Genomic DNA, 18782 nt, shown 5'->3' on the forward strand with positions numbered 1-18782 from the left:
TCCCCTTTAGGGTTGAGCTATTTTTTTTATATTTATTTTATCTTACCTTTATTGGTAGATACCTAGATATTTTTTCCCCATGAGGCGCTCTAAAACATTTTTTTGTAGGTATAAATTTATATCCGGTACGAGCAGGTACCAGTACCTACCTATTGGATTTTTTTGCCTTAACAGACACTCTGTAGGACATTATTGTTTGCATTTTTTTCTATGTTTATATTTTTTTGCTTATCAAATGCAAAAAGTTAATCTTTTTTTTTATCATTTATATTTTTATCATTATTTTTTTTTTCCGTTATCTTCCTAATCATATTAAAACTTAGTCAAGTGCACTGGTCTTCAATTTGACCCCCTCAAATCGCTCTGACCCCTTGGGCCTAGATAATAGCATTACCTAGTTCCCCTCTCTCTAGTCCCTCCCCCCCGGTTTCTGAGTACCACAAGTACCAGTCAGTTCTTCAGTTATTCTTTGATTGAGTTCCTTATTCGTTCGAATCCAGGTTGCCAGGATATTTTGTAATAATCGTATTGAGAAACGAAAGGTGAATAAACAATTGTTATTGTTGTGAACACATAACATACGTACATATTTTGTGAATACATAATAATTGTAGGTGTTGTTGTGTATGGTTAGTTGGATTAAATCTTATGTCCTGAACTTTTTGTAAGTATGTAGGGTAAGTGTACCATTTATTCGCCCACCTAAAAAACGTACCATTTATTGGCCCACCTGTACCATACGCCACATAAGTCTGAGAATATAATCTGAGCTGGTTGGGCAATGTACTCGCTTGTATTGATAGAAAAGGCCAGTTCTTCTTGTACTAGATGATTAACGTGACAGAACTCAATTGTCTGATTACGGGTGAGTAATATAATCTGAGCTGGTTGGGCAATGTACTCGCGTGTATTAATAGGAAAGGTCAAGTACCAAGTTCGAGCGACTTAGGTCCGAAATAGCGGTCGGACCGTACTTTCTGGAAACAAGGCCCAAGGATACTTTTGATCCACATAATTTATTGAATCTCTGTGCCAAGTTGGAGCAAATTTAGCTGAAATCTAAAGGCCCGAGCATTGCGAACTCTTTTTGGGCTTTATCAAAGATTTGGCGTTAAATAGCGGCCGAGCCGTACATTTCTCGAGGTCCGGCCCGCAGACACTTTTAATCATCATTAATTATGGAAGGTGTCTGCAATTTGAGCGACCTGTGGCTAAAGGTAAATACATAGTAATAAGGTGTGTTCCCCCCTCTCCCTTAACATTGTTTGAGAAATTGACTCTTGATTCCTTTTCCCATCCACTATTGTGACCATTTCTCACCTACATCAGTGGTGTAGTGGTTAGCGCGGTGGACTTCGCGTCTGGAGGTTGGTGGTTCGAGTCCAAGTCTAGTCATAAAATTTAACGTAGTACATTAGGAAGGGAACAGCATTTGCGACAAGCATTTATGCTTAGCACAATTAATTTTTTTTTTATATTTCTCAGGTTTCGATCCGTGGGACATTCTGATTTCCCTTCGACCCAACATGCTGGAAGCGGTATGCGATAAGTTTACCGACAATTTCCAACGCCAGAGCGCAGCAGTACAGCAGTTGGAATACAATTCCTTCCTGCAGATGAAAATCAACCTCATCAAAATCATGCCCAATGGTGAGTGATGAAGTCCGATCTCGCTTGTTGCTCGGAAAGTAATCGTGTCGTGTGTAGTGTGAACACTCTCATTTAAATTACATTTCCTACAGGACATTCGGGAAAAAATCGGATGAAACTCACCACATCGACAAGTGGGAACTGGCCTTGACAGTACCAGTTTATAATTGAAAATACGAGTAGGAGTTTTTTTTAGATGTTTGATAGAGCCCATAGAGGGAACTGTAACCCTTAAGGTCTTATTGTCTCGAAAGCGAAAAGAGAAGGAAGACAGGATAGGAGAAAGCCAGCCGTTCTGAGAACGAACCCCCATATATTTAGGATAAACTTTGCTGCAGGCGGTAATCGAACCCGCGACCTAGCGCCTTCCAGGCTAAGTAGACTGACATTGTTTAAATAAATCCTAATGTTCAAATTGTTTGAATAAATCTGACCTACTCTGTATTTTCTCTTCCAGGCAATAGCAAAAGCATAGATCTCACCTACCTATCAATGCTGAACAGTATATCTACAGCGTTCAAGAGTTTACTGAGACCATCAGATCTGGCTAGTCCCGACAAAGGTAAGAGATCACTTAGGTTAAGCTACAAGGTGCATGGTGAGGATCTGGAAAAGAGAGGTCCAAAAATATGAGGTGAAAAAGGGAGGATTAAAAATAATAGGTTTACTAGTTTAAAAAAAAAAAAAAAAGATGAGTGTTCCACCGCCGTTTTTATTTATTTTCAGAACATTTTTTTTTTTTTCAAAATGAATCTGGATTTGATGGATTCATTAAATTCAGACAAATAATCTCACTTTGTTTGAAGTACAAGTAGCATTGTAGGTGTACAAACTACAGTGTATACTGGAGCGAAAATTGACAGTAGGTACCAGGATTCATAGCAATATTTGCTCCACCACTAGTTAATTGCCAATCGTTCACATTTCAGTAGTCAGACTTCAGAGTCGCTGAATAACATTTCTGGTGTCTGTGTAGGTCGGTACTCTGTACCTGGAGGTAAAAACGATATTACAGGTCATATTCTGGTCTCTTATTCAGGGCTGTTGAAGGGAGGGGGGGAGGGGTTCTCCGGCCCCTATGGCCTCTTATTCAGGGCCATTCAAAGGGGCTTCCTTCGACCCCCCTTTGTTGCTGGCTTGGACTCTTCAAAGGGGGTCTCGGAATTTTCAAACCCCCTCCAAATTGAATTAAATCCATTCTAAGATTCTAAGGGCTAGACCCTTGACAAACGGAGTGTGCCTAAAAGGATATGATTTGATGTGATTTGTTCAAATCCACTCGACCCCAAATATTAAAATGGAATTTTTAATTGTGTTAAGCATAAATGCTTGTCACAAATGTCGTTCCCCGCTTAATGCACTACGCTAAATTTTTTGACTTGACTTGGAAGTATTTCTGGGTATTGGTTATGGCCATAGCTTGGTTGTAGCATTGATAATTCAGAAATTAAATTGATTATAAATGAAATTAATTAATTAACGTGACATCCCTTTAATAATGAATTAATCAGGTTTTAAATGACCAAAGTGATTAAAGGTTACAAAGATTTGAAGATTAGATTAGCATTTGAAGATTAGATTAATAAAGGTTACAAGGATTTAGAGATTAGATTTAATATTTTTGAAGATTTTCATACGAGTCATTGTTTTATTTCAAGGGCCAACTCGTTAAAATATCAGCATCATTATGTGCGTTGAATATGATCGTGATTATGATTACCTATGATGTCATAAATGACATACATATAAAATTTGAGTTGTTATTCTTGTGGTAATCTCATGTCATCAATCTTGTGGTAGGAAATGTTAACCAGAAGCGGTCCTAAAATTTCGTCACTTTTTTTTCCAAACCATATTATCAGGTACCTACCGGTTTTAAGGTAGAAGGAAGGAGGTAGGTAAGAAAAAAAAAAGTTCCCAATGTAGGTAAATATGTAGGTACCTATGTACATTGGGTATAAGAATACCATAGAAATAATACCTCATTTATACCAAACCATATTATCAGGTACCTACCGGTTTTAAGGTAGAAGGAAGGAGGTAGGTAAGAAAAAAAAAAAGTTCCCAATGTAGGTAAATATGTAGGTACCTATGTACATTGGGTATAAGAATACCATAGAAATAATACCTCATTTATACTGGTAGGAGGGGACTAAAAAATCCCTTTACCTCCGCAGTCCAGAGTAGGGGGATCCGAGTGTCCTTATTTTGAGAACCACTCAGTAGTCTTACATTATCCCGTCCATAAATAAGAACCTAAAAAGCCGACCCCCGGCTGTACACGGTAAAAGGCGAAGATTATTAAGATAAAAGAAGAAAGAAGAAATCGAGACAAATAAGGGGATAAAGACATTAGATCAATACCAAGGCCATTCCATCTCGTATGACACTTGGCCATTTAATATACATAGTATCATCAAGAGTAAATTCGAGGTTTAAACCCTCTCTGTTAAAGAGTACGAGGCCTTTTTAGCCGCAAGGGCCTAACCTATTTATTTCTCCTACTATTTAAAATGTTCCAAATTTTAGAGCTTGGTAACCCGTAACAGATAGAGTCGTATTCAAGGGGGACTCAGTGAACTGGATACCGAAAACTTGGAGCATTCACCCCCCCCTTCCCCCCCTAGGTCTTAACGGGGCTCGGGGAAATGCCCCTTTCCCACTTTCAGAAGGCCCTGCTTCTGTCAGAAGCCCCTACTTCTGTCAGAAGCCCCTACTTCTGTCAGAAGCAGGCCTCCACTCTCAGAAGTCCTGATTTCTTGTTCTAATGATTTCAGGGATCGGCAAGGAAACAGCCAAAGACCTGGCAAAGAGAGGAGCCAAAGTAATCATGGCCTGTCGAAACTTGGAACTTGCCAACAAAGTTCGAGGTAAATTAACACCCTCCGCCGTCATCAGGATAAAATCCGCCCCGGGCGGGAATCGAGCCCGCGGCCTAGCGCTTACAAGGCAGACGGAAAGCTAGATGTTAAGAGGACCAGATAAAACAAAGTTCAAATTTCGGCCCGGGCGATTAAAAGGCAGACGCGCTATCTTATTATTATTATTATTTTTTTTTTTTTTCGGTAAGGCGCTTTAACACTACGTGTTAAGCAGGTCGTTCGCGCCGTATCTTAAATTTTGTAACTTGCTTTTGAGTAACTGTCACTGCGCCGATTGACTTTAAACTTGGTGTATGTTAGTATTAGTAACCTTCGTGTTAGAGTGAGTATCACATTAGACTTTCCCACCAAAGGTCCCGGGTTCGATTCGATGCTCGGTCTCGTGTGAACAATATTGAGTAGCTACTTTAATCCAATTTTAAAATTTTCACTTGTTTTTCAGATCTGCTCAAAAAGTCCTCCCCCTCTCGCATAGTCATAGTGGCTAGCGAACTCTACCGTTTTGCTACGGTCAACTTGGACTCTCCCAACCCAACCAATGATGTCATAAATGACATACATATAAAATTTGAGTCGTTATTCTTGTGGTAATCTCATGTCATCAATCTTGTGGTAGGAAATGTTAACCAGAAGCGGTCCTAAAATTTCGTCACTTTTTTTCCATAAGGGCCAACTCGTTAAAATATCAGCATCATTACGTGCGTTGAATATGATCATGATTATGATTACCTACCTTCCTACCTATGATGTCATAAATGACATACATATAAAATTTGAGTCGTTATTCTTGTGGTAATCTCACGTCATCAATCTTGTGGTAGGAAATGTTACCAGAAGCGGTCCTAAAATTTCGTCACTTTTTTTTCCAAACCATATTATGTATTAGGTACCTACCGCTTTGAAGGTAGAAGGAAGGAGGTAGGTAAGAAAAAAAAAAAAAAAAAAAAAAAAAAAAAAACCCAATGAAGAAAAAAATGGGGGGAGGAAAAAAAAAAAAAAAAAAAAAAAAAAAAAAAAAATCCCAATGTAGGTAAATATGTAGGTACCTATATACATTGGGTATAAGAATACCATAGAAATAATACCTCATTACTGGTAGGAGGGGACTAAAAAATCCTCTTTACCCTCTGCAGTCAAAAGTAGGGGGATCCGTGTGTCCTTATTTTGAGAACCACTCAGTAGTCTTACATCATACCGTCCATAAATAAGAACCTATTTCTGAACCAAACAAGGAGACCTATGGTCGAAGGGCTAGGCCGCGGGTTCGATTCCCGCCCGGGGCGGATTTTATCCTGATGGGATAATGTTCGTTCTCGGAAGGGCTGGCTTTCTCCTATCCTGTCTTCCTTTTCTCTCTTCGATTTCGGGACGATAAGACCTTAGCAGTTACAGTTCCCTCTGTCAAACCTGTTTTTTTTTTATTTATTTTTTATTTTTAAAGAAAAAAGTAGTTAACGTCACTGTATAACTGTCAAAGAATTTTTAGTATAGTTTTGTACCCTTCATTTCGTGACAAACTATCCGCCAGCTCATATTGACCTCAACTAGCCTGAGGGTGAGGTTTTTCCCATGACAATTATTTTCATAACTCTAATGCGCATCTTCAATTCAATTCTATTTTCATCACAATGGTACGTTATTGATTACCTATTAAATCTTCTTCTTCTTCTTCAAGTTAATAATATGATTTTTTTTTTTTTCATTATTAATTTAGATAGGCAGGAAACTCAAGTGCACTGGTCTTCAATTTGACCCCCTCAAATCGCTCTGACCACTAGATAATAGCATTACCTAGTCCCATAGCATTATCTAGTCCCCTCTCTCTAGTCCCCCCCCCGGTTTCTGAGTACCACAAGTACCAGTCAGTTCTTCAGTTATTCTTTGGTTGAGTTCCTTATTCCTTCGAATCCAGGTTGCCAGGATATTTTGTAATAATCGTATTGAGAAACGAATGTTGAATAAACAATTGTTATTGTTGTGAACACATAACATACATATTTTGTGAATACATAATTGTAGGTGTTGTTGTGTATGGTTAGTTGGATTAAATCTTATGTCCTGAACTTTTTGTAAGTAGGTAGGTACCCACCTTTTTTTGTTGATCATTTTTTATTATTTCTTTAATTTGTTATTTTTTTGTTAATCTATTTTTTTTTATTATTGTTATTTGGTATTTTTTGTTGGTGTTAGTGTTTTTTTTTAAATCCATCTTTGTTTATAATCTTTTTTTTTATGTACCTATCACCAGACCTATTTATATGAATTATTTTTTATAATTAATAACTAATGATATTCATATTTTACCTATGATAATATTTTAGTTTGACCTTTTTCCAAGATCTCCGCTAATTCTTTTTCTCAATAGATCTACCAGTAATTTAGGGTAATTGGGTACGTGTGAATTTTAAATTGACTTCTTAATTGTTTAGGTTTACCTACACGACTATACATTTGCTGAAGTTCTAAGGTGAGTAAAGAGAGTAGGTACCTACTTACCTTTTTTATGTAGACGTTTTATTTTAGCCAATTTACCTTTTTTATGAACATTTACTTATTAATTTACATTTGTTTAACGTATTTTACGCACACGTATCTACCTACTATCATTTATGTTGATATTAAGTATTGGAGGTAGGTATTTAATTTACCACGTGGGTTCTTTTTGAGGAAAACGGTTAATCTAATGAGGCATGCTGTCCCGAATTAAGTATTTCTGTGTATTGGTTATGGCCATAGCTTGGTTGTAGCATTGATAATTCAGAAATTAAATTGATTATATTAGGCCGAATTTACTCTTGATGATACTATGTATAAAATCAATGGCCAAGTGTTATACGAGATGGAATGGCCTTGGTATTGATCTAATGTCTTTAACCCCTTATTTGTCTCGATTTCTTCTTTCTTCTTTTATCTTAATAATCTTTGCCTTTTACCGTGTACACCCGGGGGTCGCCTTTTTTTTATCAGCCTCTCAATCAGTCCTAGCTAGAGTGATTGATTTTAGGCTGATATTTAGTTTTGGCTTCAAATTTTATGAGTGGATTCATATTCCAATGCCCCCCACATATGGATTTTACCCGTCGCAATCAACCTTTGCTCCATGTTTAAAGTCCTCCAGCCAGACTATTTTTTTCTTAAAGTCCCCTAGCCAGACTACTTTTTTTTTTGCTTTTATCTCATCTTAACTTTTATATTTTATCTTAACAATATCTCATTCACTATCACACCTCACTTGTTTTAGATGGACGTGACATCCCTTCAACAATGAATTGATCAGGCACACAAGTGTGTCTGAAAGAATGTGATGTGTTCTTGTGTTCCAATTCACAAAAACCCAAAGTTAGACAAATGACAAAAGTGAAGGTTACAAAGATTTGAAGATTAGATTAATAAAGGTTACAAGGATTTAGAGATTAGATTTAATATTTTTGAAGATTTTCATACGAGTCATTGTTTTATTGATTGCCAGGCAGGCCCGTTACTTTCCAAACCAACTAGGTATTAGGTGACAACCACCTCTACCACAAGATAAAATAGAGGGACCTGTAACAACGGAGTTCCGATATCGAAAAAAGGACAGGGTAGGAAAAAAGGTAGATGTTTTTTTTTTTTTTTTTTTTTTTTTTAGGGGGTTGACTTTCTTTCTCTCTTTTCAACACGCGTGTTAAAAATCTCACGTCCCCTGATAAAAGTTCATTAGCTTTGAGAAATACACAGTCCTTGTACTTTGTACTTGAAATAAATATCAACACACGTTGTGTGGCGCTCACACCAATACTCAACACTCAAATATAATCTTACATAGAAAACAACCGAGGTTCTCGTTTCTCCACAATTTCCATCTCTGAAGTATAAATAACACTTCCAAATTCTTGGCCAGCACCTCCAACCTCAGTGGTGTAGTGGTTAGCACGGTGGACTCTGAATCTAAAGGTTGGTGGTTCGACTTCTAGCCAAGTCATAGAATTTAGCGTAGTTTATTAAGCGGAGAACGACATTTGTGACAAGCATTTAAATATGCTTTACACCATTAAAAATTCCTTTTAGTTAGAAGTTATAGCGTGACGTTAAGCCCCCATCGTTTCTTCTGTTTCTAGTACTGAAAAGAAGCTGGATGTGCTGATAAACAATGCTGGCATGGCGGACACCTTTACCAAGAAGACCACAGAGAAACGAGAACCTGGGTTGTTCTCTATGTAAGATTATATTTTAGTGTTGGGTGTTGTTGTGAGCGCCACAGTTGTTTCCCTATCGATAAGCTTTATCTTCCACAAAAGAGTCTTTATCTTCCAGTGATAAAACAAAGGAGGCCTAAACACAAAATTCATTTGTTTACATGACCAGCTGGGATAAGGCCAGCTACTCACTATCAGGTACACCTGATTAGGTCCGTCCGTCAGGTTTACCTGGTAGTGTGTGTCCTCATCACGTAGACCTAACAGGCGGACCTTTTCAGCCGTACCTGTCAGGTCTACCTGATAGTGTGTGTGCTCATCAGGTATCAGGTAGACCTGACAGAGAAGGCCCTGCTTCTGTCAGAAGCCCCTACTTTTGTCAGAAGCAGGCCCCCACTCTCAGAAGCAGGCCCCCACTCTCAGAAGTCCTGATTTCTTGTTCTAATGATTTCAGGGATCGGCAAGGAAACAGCCAAAGATCTGGCAAAGAGAGGAGCCAAAGTAATCATGGCCTGTCGAAACTTGGAACTTGCCAACAAAGTTCGAGGTAAATTAACACCCTCCGCCGCCGTTTTTATTAGCAATTAATGAACTGCTACATTAGACTCTTGTCGTCCTTGTCATAGCATGCTATCCCGTAGTATGTCCCTCATCAGATGGGCGAGAAGAGGCAATACTTCCGAGGCCGCGGGTTCGAATCCCGCCCGGGTCGGATTTTATCCTGAACGGATAAGGTTCGTTCTCGGAACGGCTGGCTTTCTGCTATCCTGTCTTCCTTATCTCTTCGCTTTCGGGACGATCAGACCCTATCAGTTACAATTCCCTCTATCAAACTTTTTTTTTTTCAAGTTCTTTCTCATTTGCTTGTGCTTCCTCATTTCAGAACAAATTGTAGCGGAGACCGGCAATGACAGCGTGGTGGTGAAAAAACTCAACCTCTCCTCACTCCAATCTGTCAGGGAGTTTGCTGCTGACATCTATCGGTAAGTAAATTGGTAAAGAATTTAGTAATTAACGCACAGTTAAAGCGCCTAAAAAAAGGGGGGGGGAACAGTAAGGCGAAAGAATTTAGTATAATATGTACTTTTCCAGTACCATTGGAAACAAACCGGGTTACCACGCTCTGCTACCAAAAACATGACTAGTTCGGAAGATAGCGCGCCTATCTTGTAAGCGCTAGGTTGCTCGATTCCCGCCCGAGGCGAACTTTATCCTAAACAGGCAAAGTTTGTTCTCGGAACGACTGGCTTAAACCTATCCTGTCTTCCTTCTCCCTTCGATTTCGTAACCTAAAGACCTTTGTTTTTATACATAGCTCCCTCCATCAAATCTCTTATTTTTACTATCATTATTTAGCAGTTATAATACCAACCTCAGTGGTGTAGTGGTTAGTACGGTGGACTCTGATTCTAAAGGTTGGTGGTTCGAGTCCTAGCCAAGTCATAAAATTTAGCGTAGTTTATTAAGCGGAGAACGACATTTGTGACAAGCCTTTAAATTTGCTTTCCACAATTAAAAATTCCTTTTAGTTAGAAGTTATAGCGTGACGTTAAGCCCCTGTTGTTTCTTCTGTTTCTAGTACTGAAAAGAAGCTGGATGTGCTGATAAACAATGCTGGCATGGCGGACACCTTTACCAAGAAGACCACAGATAAACACTCTCTCTTTCACTCAAACATAGATTAGGACAAGGAAGGAAAAGTATTTGAGCTTGAAATCAGGAGTCTTTATCTTCCAGTGATAAAAACAAAGAAGGCCTAAACACAACATTTATTTGTTTACTTGACCAGCTGGGATAAGGCCAGCTATTCACTATCAGGTACACCTGATTAGGTCCGTCAGGTTTACCTAGTAGTGTGTGTCCTCATCACGTAGACCTGACAGGCGCACCTTTTCAGCCGTACCTGTCAGGTCTACCTGATAGTGTGTGTGCTCATCAGGTATCAGGTAGACCTGACAGGCGGACTTGATCAGCCGTACCTGTCAGGTCTGCCTGATAGTGAGTGGCTGGCCTAATACTTATGTAGATTTTGATAGCAGAGCGTGGTAACGAGGTTCGTTTCCAAGGGTACTGGAATACTGGAAATTAGTTACGTAGATTTTGGTAGCAGAGCGTGGTAACGCGGTTCGTTTCCAAGGGTACTGGAATACCCGCAGTCCAGAGTAGGGGGATCCGAGTGTCCTTATTTTGAGAACCACTCAGTAGTCTTACATTATCCCGTCCATAAATAAGAACCTATTTCTGAACCAAACAAGGAGACCTATTAGGGACTTAAATACTCATCAGTACTAATAGGAACTCTGATGTTTTAACCTTGATTCCAAAAATGAAAGTCATAACCCCAAAGTGTTTAGGTAGCCTTCGTGTAGCTAACTACCTATCCTCCTAAGTACTGAGTACCTACTTAGGTGCCCCGTGTACATTAGGTAGGTACTTCGTTATTTTTCTGGTAATTTCAATTTACCTACCTAAAGGACAGCATTAAGCAGAAAAGAACCACTCATAAAGGAAATTGTCTTATGGATGGTTCTTTTCTGCTTTAATGCTGTCCATATGTTTGTAATCAGCTCATGCGCTCCCGGGTTTAAAGTTTCATGTTTTTAAGGGGTTGGTGCCAGACTAGTTAGCTTAGTTAGAGCTTAGTCGGTAGCGTGTCTTGTAAGCGCTAGGCCGCGGGTTGGATTCCCGCCCGGGGCGGATTTTATCCTGATGGGATAATGTTCGTTCTCGGAAGGGCTGGCTTTCTTCTATCCTGTCTTCCTTTTCTCTCTTCGATTTCGGGACGATAAGACCTTAGCAGTTACAGTTCCCTCTGTTAAACCTGTTATAGCCTGAGGGTGAGGTTTTTCCCAAGACAATTATTTTCATAACTCTAATGCGCATCTTCAATTTAATTCCATTTTCATCACAATGGTACGTTATTGATTAATTGATTAGGTATACCTATTAAATCTGTTGAAGAATAAAATTCTACCATCACGAGTTTGTAGGTAGTATGTTGGTAGTGTAGGTATGTAGGTACCTACTTATTACTTCTTGTCCGCTTATGTTGTTTCTTAGAATAATTATTTAAATAATAGTTAAATGAAGTGATCTTCAGCTTGATTTGTTACGTCATATAATCATATTGGTAGTCAGATGGATTACACGAGGCCTTATTAGCATTCCAACTTCTGGCCATGTGTAAACATAAACACCACCGAAGCGACGCGACGTCGAGTAACATTCCAGAACAGTTATAGGCCAGCCACTCACTATCAGGTAGACCTGACGACAGTTACACCTAATCAGGTCTACCTGATAGTGTGTGTGCTCACCAGGTATTAGGTAGATCTGACAGGCGAACCTTTTCAGCCGTACTTACCTGTCAGGTCTACCTGATAGTGCGTGTGCTCATTAGGTATCAGGTAAACCTGAGCAGGTGTACCTGTCAAGTCTACCTGATAGTGCGTGTGCTCATTAGGTATCAGGTAAACCTGAGCAGGTGTACCTGTCAGGTCTACCTGATAGTGCGTGTGCTCATTAGGTATCAGGTAAACCTGAGCAGGTGTACCTGTCAGGTCTACCTGATAGTAACCCAACCACTCAGTTGCCGGCATACTTGTACTATGTGTCCAAATACGCCAATATTATGTTCAGTCTTGAGCTGGCTCGAAGACTAGAAGGCTCAGGTAGGTACCATTTTAACTTGGACTGATCCAACCCCCTAACTTGGACTCTTCCAACCCCTTAAGTTGGACTCTTCCGACCACTTAACTTGGACTCTTCCAACCCAACCACTCAATTGCCGGCATACTTGTACTACGTGTCCAAATACGCCAATATTATGTTTAGTCTGGAGCTGGTGCAAAGGCTCAGGTAAGTGTCATTTTAACTTGGACTGATCCAACCCCCCTAGCTTGGACTCTCCCAATCCGATAACTTGGACTCTCCCAACCCCTTAACTTGGACTCTCCCAACCCCTTAACTTGGACTCTCCCAACCACTTAACTTGGACTCTCCCAACCACTTAACTTGGACTCTCCCAACCCCTTAACTTGGACTCTCCCAACCCCTTAACTTGGACTCTCTCAACCCCTTAACTTGGACTCTCTCAACCCCTTAACTTGGACTCTCTCAACCCCTTAATTTGGACTCTCCCAACCCCTTAACTTGGACTCTCCCAACCCCTTAACTTGGATTCTCCCAACCCCTTAACTTGGACTCTCTCAACCCCTTAATTTGGACTCTCCCGACCCCTTAACTTGGACTCTCCCAACCGCTTAACTTGGATTCTCCCAACCCCTTAACTTGGACTCTCTCAACCCCTTAACTTGGACTCTCCCAACCCCTTAACTTGGACTCTCCCAACCCCTTAACTTGGACTTTCCCAACTACTTAACTTGGACTCTCCCAATCCCTTAACTTGGATTCTCCCAACCCGCTAACTGGACTCTTCCAACCCGACTACTCAGTTGCCGGCATACTTTCATGTGCTCCAAATTTTCGGAGTCTGTCCTACAGTGGTTCCGCCCCTTCCTAAGTACGGCTCTGCTTTCTGGTGTGGACTCACACAACTAATGACCCCCTATTCTCCTTCTTCCCAGGTGTAACAGTTAACTGTCTTCACCCCGGTATGATTGACTCTGGGATCTGGAGGAATGTGCCGTTCCCGCTCAACCTTCCTCTCCAACTAATAGTCAAGACGTTCTTCAAGGTAATACACGGTTGATAACAGCGAATTTTTGCAATCAAAGTTAGCGTTCCGTTAACTGCCCACTTACGTCTTACGTTTCAATTAGGTATCGTCCCATAAGTTAGAGTAAACTGTAATAGGGGGGCATTTCAGAATTAACAGCACACTAAAGGCCCGTGTGAACGGACCTTTTAGTCAAAATTTCTATTACTTTTCTCTGAGCCTTTTCACATGTTTTACACATGGCATAACTAGTCAGATATCAGGCGCTCATAGAACACCTAGGTTCTTTTTGTGGATATCACAAAAGTGCCTTTGCAATTTCCATGTTTCAATAATCTTTTTACACTGGTACTGAAGCGGATTTTATCCTGAAGGGATAAGGTTCGTACTTCGGAACGGCTGACTTTCTCCTATCCTGTCTTCCTTCTCTCTTAGATTTCGGGACGATAAGACCCTAGCACTTACAGTTCCGTCTATCGTACTTCTACTTTTAATTGCAGACCCCAGAGCAAGGAGCGCAGACCTCCATCTACCTAGCCGTATCTAAAGAAGTAGAAGGTGTCTCGGGCAAATACTTCTCCGATTGTAAGGTGAGTAAAAAAGAAATACTAATATTCTAAAGACAAATAATTAAGTATTTAAGCTGCAAAAGGTTTTTGGACAAGTGAGAGGCTGTCTCGGTGGCGTAGTGGTCACGACGCTCGCCTGGTAAACAGGAGAGCGCTGGTTCAATCCTAGCCGAGGAATGGAATTTCATCCTAATTTATTTGAGAATTTGACCACATAATAATGGAGCTCTAAGGATTAGGTGGTAGAGAACGCCTCCGGTGTTAGCTCTTTGCTCCACTCTGTTTTTAGCCTTAGCTATCATTCAGGTGCTGGGTTCGAATCCCAGCCAGGGCGGACATTTTTCTGACCAAACTTTTCCGTTTCTTGGATAGCGGAAGCGGTTCCAAGGTAGCGCGTACACCGTAGGCGAGCTACCCTCCAAGTTTTTTTTTCTTTCTTTTTAAAGACTAATGTTATCTTTTATCTTCTATAGGAGACTTCCCTATCCTCTGGTATCCAAGATATGACCAAGAACAAGAAGTACTGGGAAATATGTGAACGACTAGTCAAACTGTGAAGCTCTGTACCTTCTGGCTCCGGGGAATTTAATCCTTAGGACAGCATTGAGCAGAAACGAACCAGTCAACGAAAACCAAATATCCCCAACTCCGGAAATTTAATGCGGGAAAAGGATTAAATTTAATTCATTTAATCCTTATTTGGACAGAATTAAGCAGAAAGGAACCACTCAACAGAAACCAACCAACGGGCGGGAATCGACCCCGCGACCTAGCGCTTACAAGGCAGACGCGCTCCCCTCCAATGGGAGTAAAAAATCTATTGATTGATTAAAAACGGTATAACTGGTAAGGTTTTTAGTTAGAGGGTTTACCTTTATTCGGCGACAGCCTATACATATTAACCTCACCTGAGTGGGCCCGCGAAAAGCCAGCGGCACGCGATTTCCAAGAGAACTATTTATTTCCTATTTATCAATAAATCTTTTATCGTTTATCAATAAATAACTTTCAATTTATTCCAGTCAAGTGAAGACAACGTATTTGAACTGATTTTCCTATTATTTATTTCCGTTTTCTTTGAAATCCCAGTGTTTTGAGTAGTCCCTTACATCCGCCGCGTCCCGTCGCACAGGGGGGTATTTGACCCGAAAACCGGCTAAAACTTGATTTTACAAAAGTGCTCTTGTTAGTTTTTGAATCTAATATTTCTTACCTTTTTTTTAACTCAATTACTCAAACAGATCTTATTGTTTCTCTTTGTATGTAAATGCAGTTTCTTTGTGTTATTATGTCACAACTTTGGTGCTCACTGCAGCATTGTAGGATTTTCCCAATATCTAATAATCCTAAAATCACATATTTCTTGACCCCGCCGGGAATCGAACCCGGGTCTTCCGCGTGCAAGGCGAGTGCAGTGACCACTACGCCATGGGAGCTGACTTTATTGATTAAAATTTACAGTCATATTTTTGGATGGCTCTTCGCTGCTTAATGCTGTACAATAAAATTATCAGAATTAATTCCCATGGCTTAGTGGTCTTCCACGTGGGAGACCCGGGTTCGATTCTCGGTGGAGGTCGAAAAATTTGCAACATGCCAATGATCGGGCATGACTGTTCTGGAGTGCACTCCGCCTGGTGAGGAAATCGAAATATATATGTAAGGCCAGCCACTCACTATCAGGTAGACCTGCCATGCGGACCTTTTCAGCCGTACCTGTCAGGTTTACCTGATAGTGGGTGGCTGGTTTGTTCTCATTTCTTTGAGATTTTGAAGTTATAAATCAACAAGTACAATAACAACAGATGTAAATGAAATACTTTTTTATTAACAAATGATTATGAACAAAGAAATAATATACGTATATGTAAATCGTTTTTTATTATTATTATTTTATTAATTAATATTTTTAAGAGGTTTGATAGAGGGGGCTGTAACAACGGAGTTCTTATCCTTCCCGAAATCGAAGAAAGAAGGAGGAGAGAATAGGAAAAACCAGCCGTTCCGAGAACGAACATTATACCTCCAGGATAAAATCCGCCGTTTTAATAGAAGAAGAACATACTTTTGACTTTCTTTCTCTCTCTCTTTTCAACACGCGTGTTAAAAATCTCACGTCCCCTGATAAAAGTTCATTAGCTTTGAGAAATACACAGTCTTTGTACTTTGTACTTGAAACAAATATAAACACACGTTGTGTGGCGCTCACAACAATACTCAACACTCAAATATAATCTTACACATACACTTTTTTTTTAAATTTAAGCAAGGTTTTAATTTATAAAAAAATACACCTATTTTGTACCAAATACATGAGACCTTGTTTAGATTGCGGGAGTAAAGGGACTTTTCAGTCTCATTCTGGCAGTATAAACAGGGTATATTCTATTCTATTCTATTACATAGAAAACAACCGAGGTTCTCGTTTCTCCACAATTTCCATCTCTGAAGTATAAATAACACTTCCAAATTCTTGGCCAGCACCTTAAATTTGGATCATCCAAACCCGAAATATATACCGATCTCGAGTTACGCTCAATTTTCCGAAGCACGGGCAACCTACTAGTGTCTAGCTGTCTAATGGTGGGTTTCTCCAATGACTTATTGAGAGATTTCACTAATGAAAGACTCTTCAATGATCCAAAAATTAATTTTTAATAGTCCAAAAAGGATTTTTTAATGAGCCAAAGAGGAGTTTTTAGTGATACAAAAAGGAGGAGTTTTTAGAAATTCCTGTTTGGATCTTTAAGAACTCCTTTTTGGGTCATTAAATTTCTCCGATTAGTGAAATCTCTCATTGAGTCATTGGTGAAATCCACCATTGATCTCCTTGTTTATTGTAATTTGCTTCCTCTTTCAGTCGATAGCAATGCTGTCCTCGCTGGATACTCGCACATACACCCTCCTCTTTGGCGCTACCGTTATTGAGAGGTTTCACTAATGAAAGATTCTTCAATGATCCAAAAATTAGTTTTTAATAGTTCAAAAAGGATTTTTTAATGATCTGAGGAGTTTCTAGTGATCCAAAAAGGAGGAGTTTTTAGAAATTCCTGTTTGGATCTTTAAAAACTCCTTTTTGGGTCATTTAAATTCTCTGAATAGTGAAATCGCTCATTGAGTCATTGGTGAAATCCACCATTAATCTCCTTCTTTATTGTAATTTGCTTCCTCTTTCAGTCGATAGCAATGCTGTCCTCGCTGGATACTCGCACATACACCCTCCTCTTTGGCGCTACCGTACTTGTGGTGTCTGTGTTCTTACTGATAGTTTGGCTCTACAATTATTTTACCCGGGGCGTCTGTAAGGACGGTACCAACATGAAAGGGAAGACTGTTATTGTGACCGGCGCCAATTCGGGTGAGTGGCCGCGTTTGGTCTTCCAACATAATATTCTTTAAATTCTTTTCGTTATATCCTTTCTGTGAGTGGCCACATTTGGTCTTCCAGCATATGCATAATATTCTTTTGGTTAAATCCTTTCTTTTTTCTTGAGCTAAACTTCTCGGTGGTAGACAGCTAGACAAAACTCAAGGCGCTATTATTATTTAAATTCTTTTCGTTATATCCTTTCTGTGAGTGGCCACATTTGGTCTTCCAGCGTATGCATAATATTCTTTTGGTTAAATCCTTTCTTTTTTCTTGAGCTAAACTTCTCGGTGGTAGACAGCTAGACAAAACTCAAGGCGCTCGCCTGTAAACAGGAGGGCGTGAGTTCAATCCCAGCCGAGGTATGGAATTTTATCCTCAATATAATTTGAGAATTTGACCACAATAGTAGTAGTCGGAAGAAAAAAGCCGAGAACGGTCGAGGTTTGACGAAGTTGAGGAGTCGAAGTTTGCCGAAACGGAAAAGTCGAACTTTGCCGAAGTTTTCATTCGGGATCAGATGGACCCGAGAGTACCCGAGGAGAGGAAAATATCTCGCGAAGATCTGATGGATGAAATTCAAACCATGATAGACGCAGGATTCGATACCACGAACACGACCAATGTGTTTGCGTTGATCAACTTGGCCCTTCATCCGAACATTCAGGAAGAGGTAGGTATTTTTTTTTCCAAGAGGTTTGACAGAGGGAACTGTAAATGCCAAGGTCTTATCGTCCCGAAATCGAAGAGAGAAGGAAGACAGGATAGGAGGAAGCCAGCTGTTCCGAGACAAGATGAAATGATAACTAATACTCTTCATTTGGATGGGAGGGTTGGTTTTATTTCTATTTAACATGTAAAAATAACAAGTGAAGAGTATTAGTTATCATTTCATCTAAATTCATATGAACCTTCACAAAGTTACTGAGTCCTTCATCAAGTTACTGGAAATAGTTTTGGATCAGACCCGAAAACAAAAATTGTTTTATCACCACAGCCAACATATCACGACCACAGCCTCTGGTCTGCCACAGCCTACAGTCTCGCCACGGTCAGACCCGAAAACAAAAATTGTTTTATCACCACAGCCAACATATCACGACCACAGCCTCTGGTCTGCCACAGCCTACAGTCTCGCCAAGAAACGAGAACCTGAGTTGTTCTCTATGTATGATTATATTTCAGTGTTGGGTGTTGTTGTGAGCGCCACAGTTGTTTCCCTATCGATAAGCTTTATCTTCCACAGAGGAGTCTTTATCTTCCAGTGATAAAACAAAGGAGGCCTAAACACAAAATTCATTTGTTTACTTGACCAGCTGGGATAAGGCCAGCTACTCACTATCAGGTACACCTGATTAGGTCCGCCCGTCAGGTTTACCTGGTAGTGTGTGTCCTCATCACGTAGACCTAACAGGCGGACCTTTTCAGCCGTACCTGTTAGGTCTACCTGATGGTGTGTGT

General features: G+C 40.0%; 1 protein-coding gene across 1 annotated transcript; it reads left to right on the forward strand.

The window, feature by feature from the left end:
* The first annotated feature begins 828 nt into the window (after positions 1-828).
* On the forward strand, positions 829-14742 carry LOC103520502. Its single transcript, XM_017448648.2, has 14 exons — positions 829-865; positions 1486-1650; positions 2108-2212; positions 4320-4382; positions 4428-4520; positions 4975-5119; positions 8630-8716; positions 9160-9254; positions 9591-9690; positions 10287-10366; positions 12268-12378; positions 13294-13403; positions 13886-13975; positions 14428-14742. The coding sequence occupies exons 1-14, from the start codon at positions 829-831 to the stop codon at positions 14509-14511; spliced, it is 1365 nt and encodes a 454-aa protein (XP_017304137.1). The 3' UTR covers positions 14512-14742.
* Positions 14743-18782: the final 4040 nt, after the last annotated feature.

The sequence above is a fragment of the Diaphorina citri genome, unplaced genomic scaffold (genome assembly GCF_000475195.1).
Source record: "Diaphorina citri unplaced genomic scaffold, Diaci psyllid genome assembly version 1.1 scaffold70, whole genome shotgun sequence".
In the NCBI taxonomy this organism is placed as follows: domain Eukaryota; kingdom Metazoa; phylum Arthropoda; class Insecta; order Hemiptera; family Psyllidae; genus Diaphorina; species Diaphorina citri.

Excerpts from the sequence above, each read along its gene's own strand:
- LOC103520502 (XM_017448648.2), top strand. The coding sequence starts at position 829 with ATGATTAACGTGACAGAACTCAATTGTCTGATTACGG. Across the intron at positions 10,367-12,267 it reads GAAGACCACAGATAAACACT|GTCTACCTGATAGTAACCCA; the intron begins CTCTCTTTCACT and ends TGTACCTGTCAG. Across the intron at positions 13,404-13,885 it reads TAGTCAAGACGTTCTTCAAG|ACCCCAGAGCAAGGAGCGCA; the intron begins GTAATACACGGT and ends TTTTAATTGCAG.